This window comes from Carassius gibelio, chromosome A13 (assembly GCF_023724105.1).
Source record: "Carassius gibelio isolate Cgi1373 ecotype wild population from Czech Republic chromosome A13, carGib1.2-hapl.c, whole genome shotgun sequence".
NCBI lineage: Eukaryota > Metazoa > Chordata > Actinopteri > Cypriniformes > Cyprinidae > Carassius > Carassius gibelio.
The window spans coordinates 14617778-14634629 of NC_068383.1; the positions used below are offsets into that span (position 1 = coordinate 14617778).

The 16852-nt window shown below is 37.6% G+C and overlaps 1 protein-coding gene across 1 annotated transcript; it reads right to left on the reverse strand.

The window, feature by feature from the left end:
- Positions 1-272: 272 nt before the first annotated feature.
- LOC128026263 (nuclear factor NF-kappa-B p100 subunit) lies at positions 273-10592 on the reverse strand. Its single transcript, XM_052613159.1, has 24 exons — positions 10356-10592; positions 9824-9879; positions 7758-7797; positions 7182-7251; positions 7029-7069; positions 6697-6795; positions 6457-6608; positions 6187-6299; positions 5929-6087; positions 5335-5439; positions 5159-5247; positions 4912-5050; positions 4283-4423; positions 3990-4166; positions 3749-3890; positions 3488-3602; positions 3129-3336; positions 2840-3009; positions 2555-2657; positions 2204-2427; positions 2011-2092; positions 1762-1925; positions 963-1074; positions 273-869 (listed from the first exon to the last, which is right to left on the reverse strand). Exons 2-24 carry the CDS (start codon positions 9838-9840, stop codon positions 793-795), a joined length of 2739 nt encoding a protein of 912 aa, XP_052469119.1. The 5' UTR covers positions 9841-9879; positions 10356-10592; the 3' UTR covers positions 273-792.
- Between the last annotated feature and the right edge of the window lie 6260 nt (positions 10593-16852).

A 16852-nucleotide genomic window follows, 5' to 3' on the forward strand; every position in this document is an offset into this window, starting at 1 on the left:
ATCTTTATTCTATTCTTATTCTTCTTACACGTTGAGTCTCACGTGCTCACCGGGGCTGCATTTGTTTGAGCACAAACAGTACTATTAGGAAATATTATTACAATTGAAAATAACTCTGTTTTTTTAAATCTAATTTATTCTTGTGATGGCAAAGCTGTTTTCAGCAGCTGTTGCCCTAGTCTTCGGTGTCACACGATCCTTTAAAAATCATTGGAATATGCTGATGTTTTTTTTTTTATTACTACTATATTCATTCATCATATTAGACAAAAAACAATGAAATAACTTTATTTAAACACAAACATATGTACTCAAACTTATATCTGCAACCAAAATATACATAAATAAACAGTTTTGGATAGATGTCAAGAAAATGAACCAGAGCGAATGCATATAAAACAAAACAGCTTTACTAGAAACATTCATATGCAGAAATATCCCATGATTGCAGCTGTACTTGTAAATGAACACTGCATTACCGTTAAATTTCTATAAAAATCTCAGTTATCGAGTTGTTGCTTAGATAAAAGTAATGAATTGTCTGCACTAAGACTACAGCTTCACTCCAGCTTCACTGGAGATTCGAGTATCTAAAAGCAACTGATTTCAGTGATGTTGTCTTGCTTTTATGTAATACCAGCGAGGGCTTTGGACCTCAAAACATTCCTTTCAATTCCTCCTGTGATGTGCTGTATTTCCACTTTATTGAAATGATGAACAGTCCACAAGTTTGCACCTGAAAAACCAGTCAGTTAAAGTGCCAAGTTGTCCACAAAGAATAGATCCTGATAATCAGTGATTGGCCACTGCAGGATTTCCCATCTCCTCTCCAATAGACTGACTCCCAAAGCCACTGTCTGCTTTAGAATCTGGAAGAAAGGAAAGATGTTTTACTCTCAGTCTACTGTTTAAAGAGTTTGTGTCGACGAGAGAGGTTTCTCTTTCAGAGGGTGAAGCGGTACCTGTGCTCTGCTTGTCTTCTCTGGGCTGGCTGTCTCTCAGCAGTCTCACTCCTTCACTCACACCCAGAGACTGTAGCGCCTCCACCAGGCCGTCCACAGGACCACCACTCAACTGAACATGCAAATAAATAACCTAAATAAACCACTCATAAGGATGCCAACCAACAGTAGGTCTACAAATACAAAACTCGTCTATTCAAACAGATAAAAGCTACCATTTTTCTTAAAAAAAAAAAAAAAAAGGTTTTATGAGTCCATAAGTACCTTACATGCCGCTGCCGTTTTAAAACAAGGCTACAAACGTTTTAATATCAAACTGCCATTAGAGTTAATGATTGCTATTCATATCAGATTAGGAAAGACAGTATATACTATTATAATTTGGCTGGTAGGTAATAAATCAAATAGAGCAAAGTACCCAGACAGCAACATAGTGTTGGCCCACATCTGGGTCAAAACTGCATGCTTTCTGGGTAAAAACTGGTTTTGAGATTGGCACTGTTACCAACATAAACACCGTTTTGTGAACTTTGTCAATGCACAGTAAATGTGATGCTACGCAAACTATGAATTTCCCTTTTTGCTTGCAAACTCATCAGCGCTCATTTGTTGTGGATTCGAGCCGTCAGAACACCTTCCACTGCACATAGTAATAGGAGCCAAAGTTTTTTGCACATTTTGGCAATTGAAATTGACATCCAAGTAATCCATGCATATAGAAAATTGGCAGAATATGCCAGTACCTTTTTAACATTATAACAGCATTTCCAAATTTGATTGCACAACGACTGTCTCTTACCTGGTAGTTCTCGAGAAGCTTCTGGCAAGGTGAGGCACTATCCTGGTAAAGGTGAGAGAGCGTGAGCATGCCCAGTTTTTCCGCCAGCTCTCTCCAGGGTACGCAGTCGTCAATGAGAATACCACACAGTTTCGTGAGGACCTCATTGTCCAAACCCTGGTTGGCTGGATGAGGAGGAATACAGATCAGTCCCGTATGCAAGAATCGTGTGTTTGTGAGAACATTGTGCTTGCGTTTAAGTCTCATTACCTTCCTCAGTGCTGATTTTGGTTCTCTTGTGGGCGATTGAACTGGGCTTGGGGCCTTTCCTGCCATCTAAAAGATCTCGAACCTGCGGAAGACGGTGGGGATTCATAAGTTTAAATCGATCGCATTTATTTATTCATCCGCCTACAAATGTTCACACATTATACTTGATAATGACGAACGCAAAAGGTCAGACCTTTTGGCATTTGGCCAGGTCAAATGGAGTGTGTCCCGCAGCAGGTCTCTTGCGTGGGTTAAATGTTCTTTTTTCAGATGATATCGACATGCAGTGAACCTGCTGAACCATGTGATCTGGAAGCTGCCTGTCAACTTCATTCTTCACGCTCTCGTCATCCTCGTCCGATGACGACGAGCTCTGGAAAAAAAGAGGCTCGTCATTCTCCATGCGTTTATCAGCACCTAAAAAAAGAAGACAAAGAAGATCATCAATCAACATGAGCATATTCTTACTCACTTTTCTTTGTGGTTTCTAGGCCTTCACAGATGTACATTATATTTGTATTAAATCTGTAGTAAAGAAGGTTACCTGTAGCTATCAGCATGGAGCAGAGATGTGGGGAGCCCTGACTGGCAGCAAAGTGAAGAGGACTGTTGCCCCCGTAGGTACATGCATTCACGTCTGCCTTCAGCTGGAACAGAAATAACAAACGTAAAACTCTTGTGGCTGTCTGCTGAAGGAGTGTTAAATCAGGGTGAAACCATTTCGGTATTTCTACTCAAATCTCCAACTTGGTGCACCCCTAATAGTGACATAACTCATCCAAAACTATGGCCATAGAACCACAAGAAATCTGAACTGTTGGTCCTTTACCTCGGTGATGAGATAACAGGCCAGTTTTAAAAGGTTGTCCCTCACTGCCAGGTGTAGTGCTGTACAGCCACTTTTCTGCTCGGGCATGTTAATCTTTGCACCAGCCTCCACCAGCAATCCAAGACAGCGCTCTCCATCTTTCTTTACTGCCAGATGAACTGGATATTGACCTAAGAAACACGGAGGGAAAAGTCTCAGCGTGTTAACAATACAGTATGTTGTAATACTCCAAATGCAACCTTAAGCACCATTTCAGTGATTGAAAAACAATGGCCTGTGGATCCCTCACCTGAGAAGTCAGCAGAGTTTATTAAGTGAGCACTGCGCTCTCCCAGCAGGCCCAGGATCAGTCGTAGTATGGTCTCATCGCCGGTGTGAGCGGCCAAGTGAAGCGCTGTCCGGCCCTCTCGGTCCAGCAGGCTCGGGTCTGCCCCTGTTTTCATCAGCATCTCAACTAACTTGGGCTGCTTCGTGATCACAGCCAGATGCAATGGAGCCTGGAGAAAGAAAGATCAACTTTAACATGACATATGAAACCAAAAAATGCAAGTTCTAATAAATATTCAAATATGATTAATGAAGATAATAATAATAGGATGATTAAATAATAATAAAATAAAATAAAAGAGCACATATGGGTTAAATTACCTGATTGAGTTTGTTGAGTTTGTTGATAAACTTCTGCTGTGGGGTGTTGCTCAGGGCCTGAATGAGCTGTTGCACCACAATAGGTTGTTGATGGATAACTGCCAAGTGCAGAGGACTATGGGAAAATATATACAACACAGATTCAAATAATCTTCAAGTCTGATCACTATAGCCTTAAACTTACTGTTGTATCTCTGTACCATTGTTAAATTTATTAAAAATTGATTCACAGAGTCCAGGTGAAAAGTGTGAAGGACGTACGTGTCTCCGTTCTCATCTTGCACTCCACACAGATGTCTTTGCAGAAGCAGCAGAGGGCGCACATCCCCCGTGCTGCAGTACTGTAACAGAGCACGAGCGGAGTACTTTGCCATCAAACTGGCACGATTCTGCAGGACTGTGGCTGGAAACAATACAGGAAAGAAAACATACATCACTTAGTGCATATGTGCCTAAAATCTCAGTGTGTGAGCTGAGTGGTGGCTGGCCGAATTGTACTCACCGATCTGAAAGAGCTGCTGTTGCATTTGAGAGCCAGACTGAGTTTGTGTGTTTGTCGGCTGATTCGGAGATCCATCAGCCTGTGGGGTGGAGCCTGACATCTGTGCCCCGCCACTAAATCCACCACATCCACCAGTGAAAAATCCTGAAGCATCCATCACAGGATTAAACTGATAACCTAAGGGCGGAATTGACATGAAATGTTACATTTATGAACACTCTTATGTGCACCAGAATAACTGAAATGGCAATCTACACAGGAAGCTTCTGAGTTCAGGAATATAAATGTTATACCTCCTCCCATGCCACCTCCACCTCCTCCTGCTCCAGATCCAGGACCTCCGAAGGACCCTGCTCCTCCTTGAGGTCCTCCCCGCCAGTGATCATAGGGCTGAGGAAGTGCCTTCATCCTCTTCCTCTGTACCTCTTCTTTGTCTATGTAGGAACAGGAGCCAGCATGCAATCAAACATGAGAAATACCTCATATGGATAATATTCGATGGATACAAAGTTCAAAAGTTTGAGGTCAGTAAGGTTTATATGTTCAATACTGTTTGCAAGGATGCATTAAACTCAAAAATGAAAATTAAGATATTTACAAAATTACAAAAATATTTCGATTTCAAATAAATGCTGTATAAAAATATACTAGGGTTTCCACAGAAACATTAAACCGCACAACTTTTTTCAACATTGGTATTGAGAACAGTTTCTGAATGATCACGTGACACTGGAGTAATGGCTGCTGAAACCGACATTTTAATGGTTAGGTGCAAAGTGCTTAAAAAAGGAAGTGAAACACTAAAGCAAAGGAAGGAGATATAAACGGTCTCCATATGCATGTTACGACAGTTTGTGGTAATCTGTTGTTTTAAATGCTTTATTCAGGCTTAAGGGCTAATGTTTAATATAGCACTACTAACCTTGATTGTGAGGAATGTATGTGAACTGCTTGGGTTCGCTGCAGTCGCCTCCCTTCTTCCTCCTGAGCTGCAGGAAGACTGTGACAGGACGCAGGATATCTGCGCAGCGGTACGGTGGGGTCTTAAACACGATCGCATACTGATGAAATTAAAAACAGTGTTATTAAACATTTGTTGTAAAAGGCTAAACTTGCTGCAAAATCTGGACGCATCAACCATGATATGCACGTGTCAATTTCTAACACACCTGTTTGTGGACATCAGTAGGGGAGAAGTCTCCAAATGCCTCCCATCCTCCATCATCTTCCTCCTCATAAAAACGAATGTCAATATCGTCTGGAAACGAAGGAGAATAAATATTATTTGATTTGAAAGGATTGGAAGGACTGGCGATCCTTTCTGAAATGAGATAATCGTAATTACCTTTTTGAACTTTATCACAGAGCAGAAAGATCTCTTCTCCTCCCAGCACTGATCCAGAGGTTTTATCCATGCGGGAGATCTTCAGATTCGAAGCATTTGGTGATTCTAGGTAAAGATCAGCACATTTGACGTTAGTTATAACAAAAGATCAACAACACATACTTTTCTAATTTACACTGTGGTTCAAAAGTTTGGAGCAGTAAAATCTTCAGAAAGAAGTGCTGCATAATATTTTTGTCTGGATTCTTTAATGAATAGAAGGTTCAGAACTGCATAAAACGTTTTTTACTGTTACTTTAGATAAATTTAATGCATCCTTGCAGATAAAAAAGTAAAAAAAAAAAAAAATTAAGTAACAATTACATAGAAATACAGGAAGTTCTATAATTAAATAATAAATATATATATATATTTGAATAGGTATTAGGTAACTACGAGTAACATTTTTTTTATCTTTTAAACCATAGTGCCTATATATCATTTTTTATTTATTTTGGTAGGTATGATTAAATGACCTCTCAACTTTGAAATAAGTCCTAGGTAAATGTTTGTAAATGATTTTCACTACTTCTTTTCTTGTTTGGCAGGACTTACTACTATCATAGATAGGGTTGGAGACAACTGGCCTCAAGGCTCTTGTGAAACTCCCATTGCTGTCCTGCAAGTAAGCAGTGAACTTTAATCTCACAATGTTTAGGTCCATGGATTTGCCCAGTTCTTTGGCCTCATGCAAAATAGCCTGTTCCTCTGCATCTGTGTGAGATTGACAGAGACAGCAAGCATGTCAAATGAGGACGTAAGCAGCCAGCAGTTACTGTATGTCCAGCTGAATAATGAAATCAGAGACTTTACCAGTAAATTTATATCCAGGCTCTTTCATCCTCCTCTTCTCTTCTTTCAGCCTTTTCGTTAATACTTCAGCCACTCCTCTCTTAGTGACATGGAGGATGCCTAAATTACTAAATCTAGAGGATGCAAAGATGAATAAAGATCACACAATTATACATAAACCTCACTTGAAAGCCACAAGTGTCACATGATGATACACATTGCCTTATGCAATTCACCTGAATCATAATAACAAAGAATGAGATCACATGAACAGTAAAAGTGTTGACTCACTGTGCTGTGAGATCATTAGGCCCGACATCAATGGTGCATATTCCGTTGTCATTGCAATGGCGACCCACAAGGCTATGCGCATGAACACGAGGGGGGTCCGTGTGCGTCACTAGCTGAACCTCTACACGAGCTTGACCCAAGTAGTTTGACACCTGTAGAGGGGGAATGTGTGTGTGTGTTTAAGAATGTACTGTTTCTTTAAAACTTACATTTCTAGATTTTCCATGTTGCATAACCTACCTTGACTGTGGGATACGTTCTTCTGTTCCTCTCACTAGAGGCCCCTGGCAGACCACCATGGGATGGGCCCTCACATTCATAGCGAAATCTGAATCCTCTCTGTAACACACAAAGAACATTATTCATGCTACACCTTACTCACTGATAAAACCCAGTTTTTGGGGAATTCCAGGGTACACTTTTTGGAATAATCCCACATTGCCTGCACATTGAGTGCAACACATTACGAATGTGCACAAAATGACTTCTCGTCACTCATAAAATGATACACTTTAACATGAACATGTCAGTATTGTCAAAATAAATAAACAGGCAAATGAAGACTTTTGTACCTGCTTTGGCTCCTCAATTATCTGTAGGTAAGGCCCATGAACTGGAATAAAGATCAGACCATATACAGTAAATTATCCTTATTTTTCCATTTCAAATCAAAAGGTAAACGAACAACAAATGAAAAACATCATTAAATACATTAACACACTCACCTGTCTCTGGGACAAAGGGTTCAGGCTTCACCTCAAAAGTTTCATGAAGATATGGAAGGTCCACCATAAACTAAGGACAGAAGATGGCAAATACAAAATGTTATTGTTTCTATATTAAGTATATATTTATGTGTCTATTAAACACAATGTATCTGAGGATGAAAATTAAGGAGGCAGCAATTATAAAATTCTGACCAATACCAATAAGACAAAACATAATTGACCTGATATAAAATTGTGGACTATTTTGTCTAAATATATATACAAAAATATTTAAATTAAATAAACTACAAGTGAATTTAGGCATCAGAACATTATAACAGTGTTATTCAATTATTACAATTTTTAAAGATTAGCTTTAAGTTAGTGTATAAATAATGGGAAATGTAATAAATAGAAAAGTATTAATATTAAAATGAAATACACTGTACAATATCGGTTGATACGATTGTTTAACAAAGATCTCTAATGATGAGAGTATACCAGTATATTGTGCATCCAAAAAAAAATACTAAACACTAAAAGTCGTCACTCTAAATCAAACTACAGCAGTAATATGGATGGCAGGTGTCTCACCTCATTGTTAAACTTCATTGGATACTGTGTATCATCCATCCTGTAATGAAGAAGAAACAGAGGAGCTCTTATTGAGACCGTCTCGCACAGACACAAACCTAGCACTAAAAAAAACCAAGAGCTGAGGTTCTCTAATCCAGTCATCGTGCTGAATCAAAACATCAACTGAGCTGCAGCCCCCTACAGATGCACTTAATTTCCCCCGTTTTTCCCCTGCTGTGACATATACACATAAAGGCGGTGTATACGTACTGTATGTACACTTATCCTACCTGACAAACAAAATGCAGAGAAAGAGGCTCCAGATTTACAAAAAGATCTCACACAAAGTCCGTTTCACTTTCCGTGTCAGAACAAGGAGACGTGCACCGGATTTTTTGTTATTCTGCCTCCCTCCTTCTGTCTGGCTGACTTGCTTGCGTTACTTCCAGGAAGTAAGGCAGTGAAAAAAAACAGAGGAAAGCCCCCAGAATACCAGCTCACTGCTGCCTCTGATGTCAAATCCTGAGAGATGCAGGTACAAGCATACTCACACAAGTCATCAAGCCTTCTCATATCTGAATTTCCTCAAATTTCCAAAGGCTTTTTTGAATTCCCTTCTCTTTCTCGAGGTACTTTTGAAACAAAATTCCTATAATGTTTTCTTTATCAATATTCAAATGAAATTCTGTGAAAAGTAGGTCAAAAAAAAAATCCACCTGTGTGTAATTGACTAAAAACGTATTTCTGAGTCTGTGTAGCTGAATTAGTCAGATATCTCAATAGTGCCGTCAATACAAACGCCATGAGAACAGTCCTGAAAGACGGGGATTGCCACCCATCTGCTGGCCTGCCCTTTGCAGCCACACATTTTTGTACCCACAAACACTTCCACTGTAAACCAAACAAGAAATTGAGCTAAATGATAGAATGACTAATAAATAATGAGAAACGGAAATGTTTCATTTCATTATTTATTGATATATGTATTTGTTTATTTATATTGGTTATGCTTGACTACACTGGATGACAGGATTGCACAAGAGTTTGCTTAAACTGCCGTTGACAGGAATGAGGAAGCGTCTCACTGTTCAGGACGAGCTGTACTAAGATTGCTCTGAAGTAGCACATATTCTTAAACCCATGGGACGAGACTAGCAGAGTAAACTATGAACTTTCTTTCTGAGGTATCAGGGCTCACTTTGAGTGAAACTGCATTTCCTTACATCACTGAAAAGAGAGTAAGACTCTTCTGGATAACAACCACATCCTGTCCTTATTCTGTGAAATGATAACATCTTCACTTCAGCCAAACAACCCCTAAATCTCTCTCAAATACAGAAGAAAAGATTCATTAAGAAAATGCAAAATTAAGAAAATTTCATCAGTCTAAAGCAACGGGTGTCAAACAGACAGTAAAGGCCACAGTAAACATCCAATGGTGCAAAATTACTGTAAATTATTCATAAATGTAATATAAACGTAATTCAATTTAATTTAAATTCTAACCATAAAAAAGTATTACTGACATCATGTCTTTCAGTATGTTAACATGTTAATTGAACACATACGCCTTTTAAAAAAAAAACAACAATATTAATTTCCGGATAAATTATTTAATTTTATTGACACTCATAATTGCTCTCAATAGAAAGGTTCAAATCAAGCAGCTTGTCCTTACAGACAACACATTATAATGTTCTTTAAAGACTAATCACAAGAAAATGAAACTTTTTTGTTTTTTTGATGTAGAAAAATCAATAGAACAACGGTTCCAACTCTTCCATACAAGTGAACTTAAAAGGCAAAAAAACAATTGTATGTAAACCCTCGAATTATTTACATATTACAAGTCTATTGGTTTCAGTATGCAAATCTGATTGATTACAAGTATAGATGTCCCATGTAATCGTGTCCACACATTCGTAGTACATTTACCTTTAACAAGTCTCATAACCAAGTGAACTGTCAGTCAGGGCAGCATTACTGGACATCTGACTCTGTATGTGTCAGTGATGCCCAATGAAAGGCTGCACAGACAGACAGCTCACTAGGATGCGAGAAAGCAATAGTGGATCAAACTCTACCTTAGTGCTCCAGCCATTCTGTGCTCTGCTGGGTCATCCGAACCGACTCTGGACTCCTGTCAGATTGAAAATGATGGAAATGATGAGTGCTTACACTCACTGTACTCGATAGGGGATGTGATTCCCCTGCACTTGTAACGTTAAGTCTGATCCAAAAAGTACTGACTTTTAATGGGAATTTCCCGCAGATTCGCACGAACAGCAGCAAAACACACGGGACAAAACTTGTAAGTTACACTATCGATAACTGCCATTAATGAACACCGCACAACATTTTCACGGTCTTATTGTTAATATTCAGTAATACTCTATGCACGCGAGGGCATAACTGTAACCTTACTGCATCTCTGTAATGCTTTCAAAACAAACTTAAAATAGATTCTCTATGAGCGGAGTCATTACTTCCAAATAAGAAAGCTGACTATTATTCTCTACTATTTATAGACACAACTGCCTTATTACAAAACTGATCGGTAATACTGATTATTTCGTTTTTCCTAGTTAACGTTACATGAGCACGTATTAAACTTACCTTGGACAACTGTGATGTCTGCTTATTCTCGTATAGTTTCTGTTAGAAGTCGACTTAACCAAACCACTACTAAAATCTTAGCAAACGCCTGAAAAACAAACAAAATGCACCATCCATCAAACAAATCTGTTCCAGTTTCTTTAATAAATATTGAGTGAGCTCTCAGTCAGTGCGAGCGTGCATGAATCGAACACTCTTTGTGCTGGAAAGCCCCGACTCAAAGGGGAATTCCGCAATCACGTGGCCTGGTGGGAGAGATTTGATTGGTTCGTAGACCAATCATGATTTGCATGTCTTCCAAAACTTCCGCTCCACTATCAGTTTTATTTCAACTGCTAATACAATGAATCATCCCATACTTAAAGGTTATAGCAAAGTTAGGCTATGAACTGTCCAAATCTTATAAACTATGACATAATGCAATAGACAGGATTGCTTGAAGGACCTATTACGCCCATTTTTACAAGATGTAAAATAAGTCTCTGATGTCCCCAGAGTGTGTATGTGAAGTTATATCTCAAAATACCCCATAGATATTTTTCTATAGCTTGTTGAAATTGCCACTTTTTATGTTTGTCTCTTCAAATGCAAATGAGCTGGTGCTCCCACCTCCCTTTTCAGAAGAGGGCGGAGCTTCAAGATCTCATGCCAATCCAACCTACCCTACAGTGCCTACTAAACTCACATAATTCAGTGGTCTCAGAATTCGGTTTAACACCGGCAACAACAAAACAGGATAACAGTAAATGCGCATTTGTGTATTACACAGACGGGGAGCACGGTGCCTTGGCATGCTATCACACGAGCTCGACAAATTCAAGCGGTGCGCTTCACTTGCTTTCATGTGCAAGATTTAACTACCAACCGCATTCCTGTTTATGATCATTCTGGTAGCACGTGAAAGCAGCATCAATGAAAACAGGCAGAGACAATGGTAGCTTTACATTAACCTTACAGAGTGCCAAAAAGCTCTTTTGGAAAACAAAATATGACGCGTGATACTTACTTTGTCAGGAGCTGATGCTCGCACACGATGGTTGCTATTGATCCCTCTTTCAGAATCATCCTCTGCACTGCTCCAGCACTGAACTGAGCCTCCTTTGTGAGGCAGTCGCACGTAAAATGATTACCACAAACATAAAGGACTTTTCAGTTTATTTCCGGGACATCCTTCGTAATTGAAATTGAACTACCGTGTTCTCAGCGGCCTTATGGAGACTCCTATGATTGTAGGTGCATCCTGAAACACATCCAGTTTAACTCCACATGGCTGACCCCAGACAGTAGAATGAATTTTTTTTTTTTTACGTAATTTTCTTCAAACATGTAACATTGCTAAGTTTTGAGTTAGGTTATTTAATCTGCATTCCACAAAAACACTATTATAACATTTAAAAATCACTTATTTGTCAAAGTTCAGCATTGTTTTATACGAAGCATGAAGCAGCAAAAGTAAAAAAAAACTCAAACCACACGAACGGCCTATTTGCAATTTTTGGGGCGAAACGTAGCTTGTTTGTATCCTTGTTAATAATCCTCTCAGTTCCTCTCAAATGTAAATCAAACGCCTATTCACAAACATATTGTGACATTTTTTAGCAATATAGATACTCAGAAATAAACTAACACACGTTAATCACTTCACCCTCTTAGGCAACAACGTAAAATATTGCATTACTTTTTGGAGTAAGCTTACACATTTTTATTAGTTCACTTGGGTATTGCTGTCCTTATTTTAAGGCATTGTTCTTTTCCCCCTTTTCTTTTCTGTTCTGCACCCCAGAGAGTTTCCTTCCTCTATTCATCTGACTCTGTCTGTACCAGTAATGTGTCGAAGGCTGAGCGGTTGATATGTACTCAGTTTATAATAAAAAGCCTAATTTTTTTTTACTCATAAAAAATGCTAAAAACCGTAAATTAAAATATTTCATTACATTAAGATTTAGATTATTTATGTTTTATTAAAGACGATTTTCACAGAATGATTTTGGCAAAGTGGTGCCCCGTTTTTGCCCCACTATATATATATATATATATATATATATATATATATATATATATATATATATATATATATATATATATATATATATATACACACACACAGACATTACACACACAGACACACACACATGTTTGTTTTTGTGAAAAGTGGGTTCACCCCATAGGCGAAATTCTTTTTGTACTGTAGAAACTGTATATTCTATCGCCCTTCACCAACCCTACACCTAACCCTAACCCTCACAGGAAACTTTGTGCATTTTTACTTTCTCAAAAAAAATCATTCTGTATGATTTACTTTATAAGTGTTTTGAAAATGGGGACATGGGTTATGTCCTCATAAGTCAGCCTCTCCTTGTAATACCTGTGTCATACCCATGTCATTGTACAGAGTTGTGTCCTGATATGTCACAAAAACAAGAGCACACACACACACACACACACACATTTAATTTTTTAAGTAATATATTTTAATTATAGCTTTAGCAACATTAGAAATATGTCTTTCAAAAAATTATCCAGGATGCAGAAATAATAATGTGTTGTGAAAGTTAGACATGATATATAACCTTAAGACAGCTTAATCATAGAATAATCCTATCATAAAATACACGGCATCATCTTAAAGACACATGAATATTCTTCACACCTCTAGTGAGCTCAAGTGTAATAATAAAAAGTTCTGAATGACCGGAATGGTGTTGTCATCACACTGGAAATGACTTCATGGGAGTCAGTATGGAATTAATTCTGTTAGCTTCTATCTGCTGGGGCTAGACACACACACAGTACTTTTAAAGATACAATCATTAAATTATGTATATGTATCATGATACAAATAAAGTATTATCCCCCCATTATCTGGGGGAGTGTTCAGGAGGATCTTCTGCACTAGAGCAGGAGGGACTTGCACACAGGTTTTATCATCTCCAGCTCTCACAGTTAATACAACTGGCCCCTTAAAGACAAGTCAAGATGAGAAAATAGATCTAGATAACTGGGTAACTTCAGTTTGCAGATTTATTCAAGTATGTATTTTTAGCAATATAAATATGTATTTATATTATATAATTTTTATTTATAAATATTAATATTTATTTATCTGATAATAGTATTTAATGAATAGTAGACTGTATAATTGACCTTTGTCTCTGGAAATCAGTTACTGTGATGTGTGTACCATGTGTTTTTTAAAATAATTTAAAATAAACATTAGTGTTGAATATTCAATTGCCATTACTCAAGTCATTGTTGTCACATGATCCTTCATAAATCATTTTTGAAAACTGTTTTTACTGCTTAATATTTTTGTGGAATCCATGGTACGTGAGAAAATAAAAAATAAAAAATAAAATGATAATAAATAATAAATAGGCAGCAAAGCAGCATAGAATGATTTCTGAACAATCAAGTTAAACTGAAGACTGGAGTAATTTTCCATCACAGGAATAAATTACATTTGAAAATAGAAAACATTTATTTTAAAGTGTAATAATATTTCACAATATTACTGTTTAACTATATTCTGGAATCAAACTTAAGCTCTCTTAAACATAAAAATGTTTGACTGGTAGTGTGTGTGTGTATGTACATACTTTGGATGAGACAGAAAAAGAAATGGGTATTAGGGTCTGTTTATGCTGTTCTGCAGAGCACTGGCCACAGCCGGCAAAGATGATGTCACCAGAGACTACGTCCAGGATCCTTTTCAAGGGCATGTTGACATCTATTAACAGTGAGGCCTCCTGGGATAAACTGCTCTGGAACTGGAACGCCATGATTTTAACTCCCAGCTCTACATCCCCTAACGAGTAAAGAAGACAGTCTTAAAGGGGTCATATGATGTTGCTAAAAAGAACATTATTTTGTGTATTTGGTTAAATAATTTTTTTATGCGATTTAAGGTAAAAAAAAAAAAAAAACACATTATGTTCCACATACTGTATATTATTGTTTCTCTTTTATCCCCCGCCTTTCTTATATATGAAAACATACTTACAGGCTGTGAGTCAGAACAGCCAGTATTGTAGTCTACTCTCCCAGGATCGGGAAACCATAAAATACGCTGCACACATCTGAATATTTGGGTTGAACTGTTCTGGAACAGTGTTGTAAACACAACTTAACCACTGATTTCTAGGGTGACCACCTGCTAATAAGCCCAAGGGGGGACAAGGGGTATGTTTCTGAGGGACAATGTTGGACACTGCCTTGTGAGGCGGTGCCACCACACCATGGCCAGACTCACTGATGGTTTACCCATTTCTAGCACATACCACCTTACATGGTATATTAATAATGCCCTATTCCCCTAAACGTGTAACTTCAGATGTATGCTCATGACAGAATTGAAAGAAGCACTTCCACTTATGATTTACTTTAGCTATTTAATTTTATTTATTTTTCATTACAATTTATTCACAGTAACTTATAATATAAAATTATAGGATTAAAATGAATTGTAGTTGCTCAACACCACAGTAACAGTTAAAAAAAAAAAAAAAGTCTAAACTCACAACTCCAGAAGTTCACGAGGAGGAAGGATGGTGAACTCGCATGTTAGTAAAGGCAGGCGCATAAAAAAAAGTTTGAAACAGGGCACACCTTGTCTTTTTTTAATTGATGATGGCGGTGCCTCAGAGTCTCTTTCTCCATTTTTCGAATCGTAAAGCGTGCATCTAAAAGATCCTTCCCAGTGTGTCTGGTATGCACGTTCATGCGCTGTCATGACAAAATCGAAAAAGTTGACAACAACCTAGTCAGCAGTTCAACTGAGGGGTGGGTGTGGCGACAGTAGCGTGCTGAACTGTCAAGTAATGTTCGTTTGGCTGCCTGGGGCTCGAGGATATAGAGCGACCAACTTTTTTTGAGCAATGTGCGAAAAAATTTTTTTGATGCGTGACACAGCCTCAATTTGTGGGGCGCATGAATTGGGCTTCAAACGCTGTGCGCGCACACACTACGCGGGACGGGAGACTGTTATGGAGACTGAGGGCATTTGTTTGGGCGGGGTGTTTGGAGTACCAAAAATAAAGAAAAAAAACAACAACAAAAACAATAAAAGTTAAAAATAAAAATCTACCTCAAAGAAGCAAGGCTTGGGACTTTGATGATGTACTCAGATACTCAGTCTCTGTTGAAACACGTGATGTAAGCCATCCATCTATCTAGGTTTTCTGTCACTAATACAGGACTCAACTCCTTCTCTTCAACATACTTTTCCTTGGACTGAGAGCAGTAGCAGCCCGATGTAGTGTTTGGGCTTCTCTAATGGTTTCCCTGGGAATCAACCTGTCTTAACACCAAGCGAGGTCCATAGTCTTCCAGTGTGGGGCTGGTCTCTCCTAGACCTCTTTAGAGAGTGCTTGGGGACATGGGGCACCCAAAAAAACATGAATCTTTGGTTTGTTTGCCATTTTCCTGTCCTTAAATTGGACTGATATTGGGCCAGTCATAAGATTGCCAGATTAAAGAAGTCATCACACAAAAGTTCATAAAGTTATAAAAGGCATGGTTCAGCCAAAAATGAAAATTCTGTCATAATTTACTCACCCTCATGACTTTCTTCTGCGGAAAACAAAATAATGTATATTTTGAAGAATGTTTCAAATGTTTTTGTCCATGCAAAGAAAGTCAATGGTGCCTAAAACAACAAAACAAGATCCAGCTGACTTTCATGTATGAATAAAGAATATGCATGGAAAAACCTTTTTCAGAATATCTTCTTTTGTGTTCCACAAAATAAAATAAGTCACATAGGCTAAGAACGACATGAGTGGGAGTAAACGATGACAAAATGTTCAATTTTGGGCAAACTATGCCTGATGTTGTTAACTAAAACCATAAAAAAGAAAAAATAATTTCTTTAATTAAGCTAAAAAAAGGAAAATAAAAATATTACATGAAAAAATAAAATAAAATACATTTAGGTTTAAGTATTAAAATGACTAAAACTTAAATAAAAAAAGCTGAACATAAATATATAAAAACAATATTTTTTTAAAAATAAAAAACTAATAAAAATGCCAAAAGCACAAAAATTACTCAAATAAACTTAAAGTAAAGTGAAAACTGAACATATATATATATATGTATGTATGTATGTATGTATGTATGTATGTATGTATGTATATATATATATATATATATATATATATATATATATATATATATATATATATATATATATATATATATACAGTTGCTAAATTATGCTAAATTAAAGTAAAGGAGAACTCCAAGCAAAGTCAGAGGAAGAAAAGAATACACTGAAAAACATTTTACAGCTGGTGGGTATAACTAAGAGCATTGTAATGTGTCTGTGCAAGTGTGCATTCCTCAAATAATTTGTTTTCACTTAGCAAAAGAAGAAGGATAGAATTTTAATGAGTGACTCTCCAGAAGTTCACCAATCACATGATGGGGATAGGCACCACATCAGCCAATGACAGAGCAGTCCAGGGTTCATTCATACTACAGTGTGATTCATTCCAGGC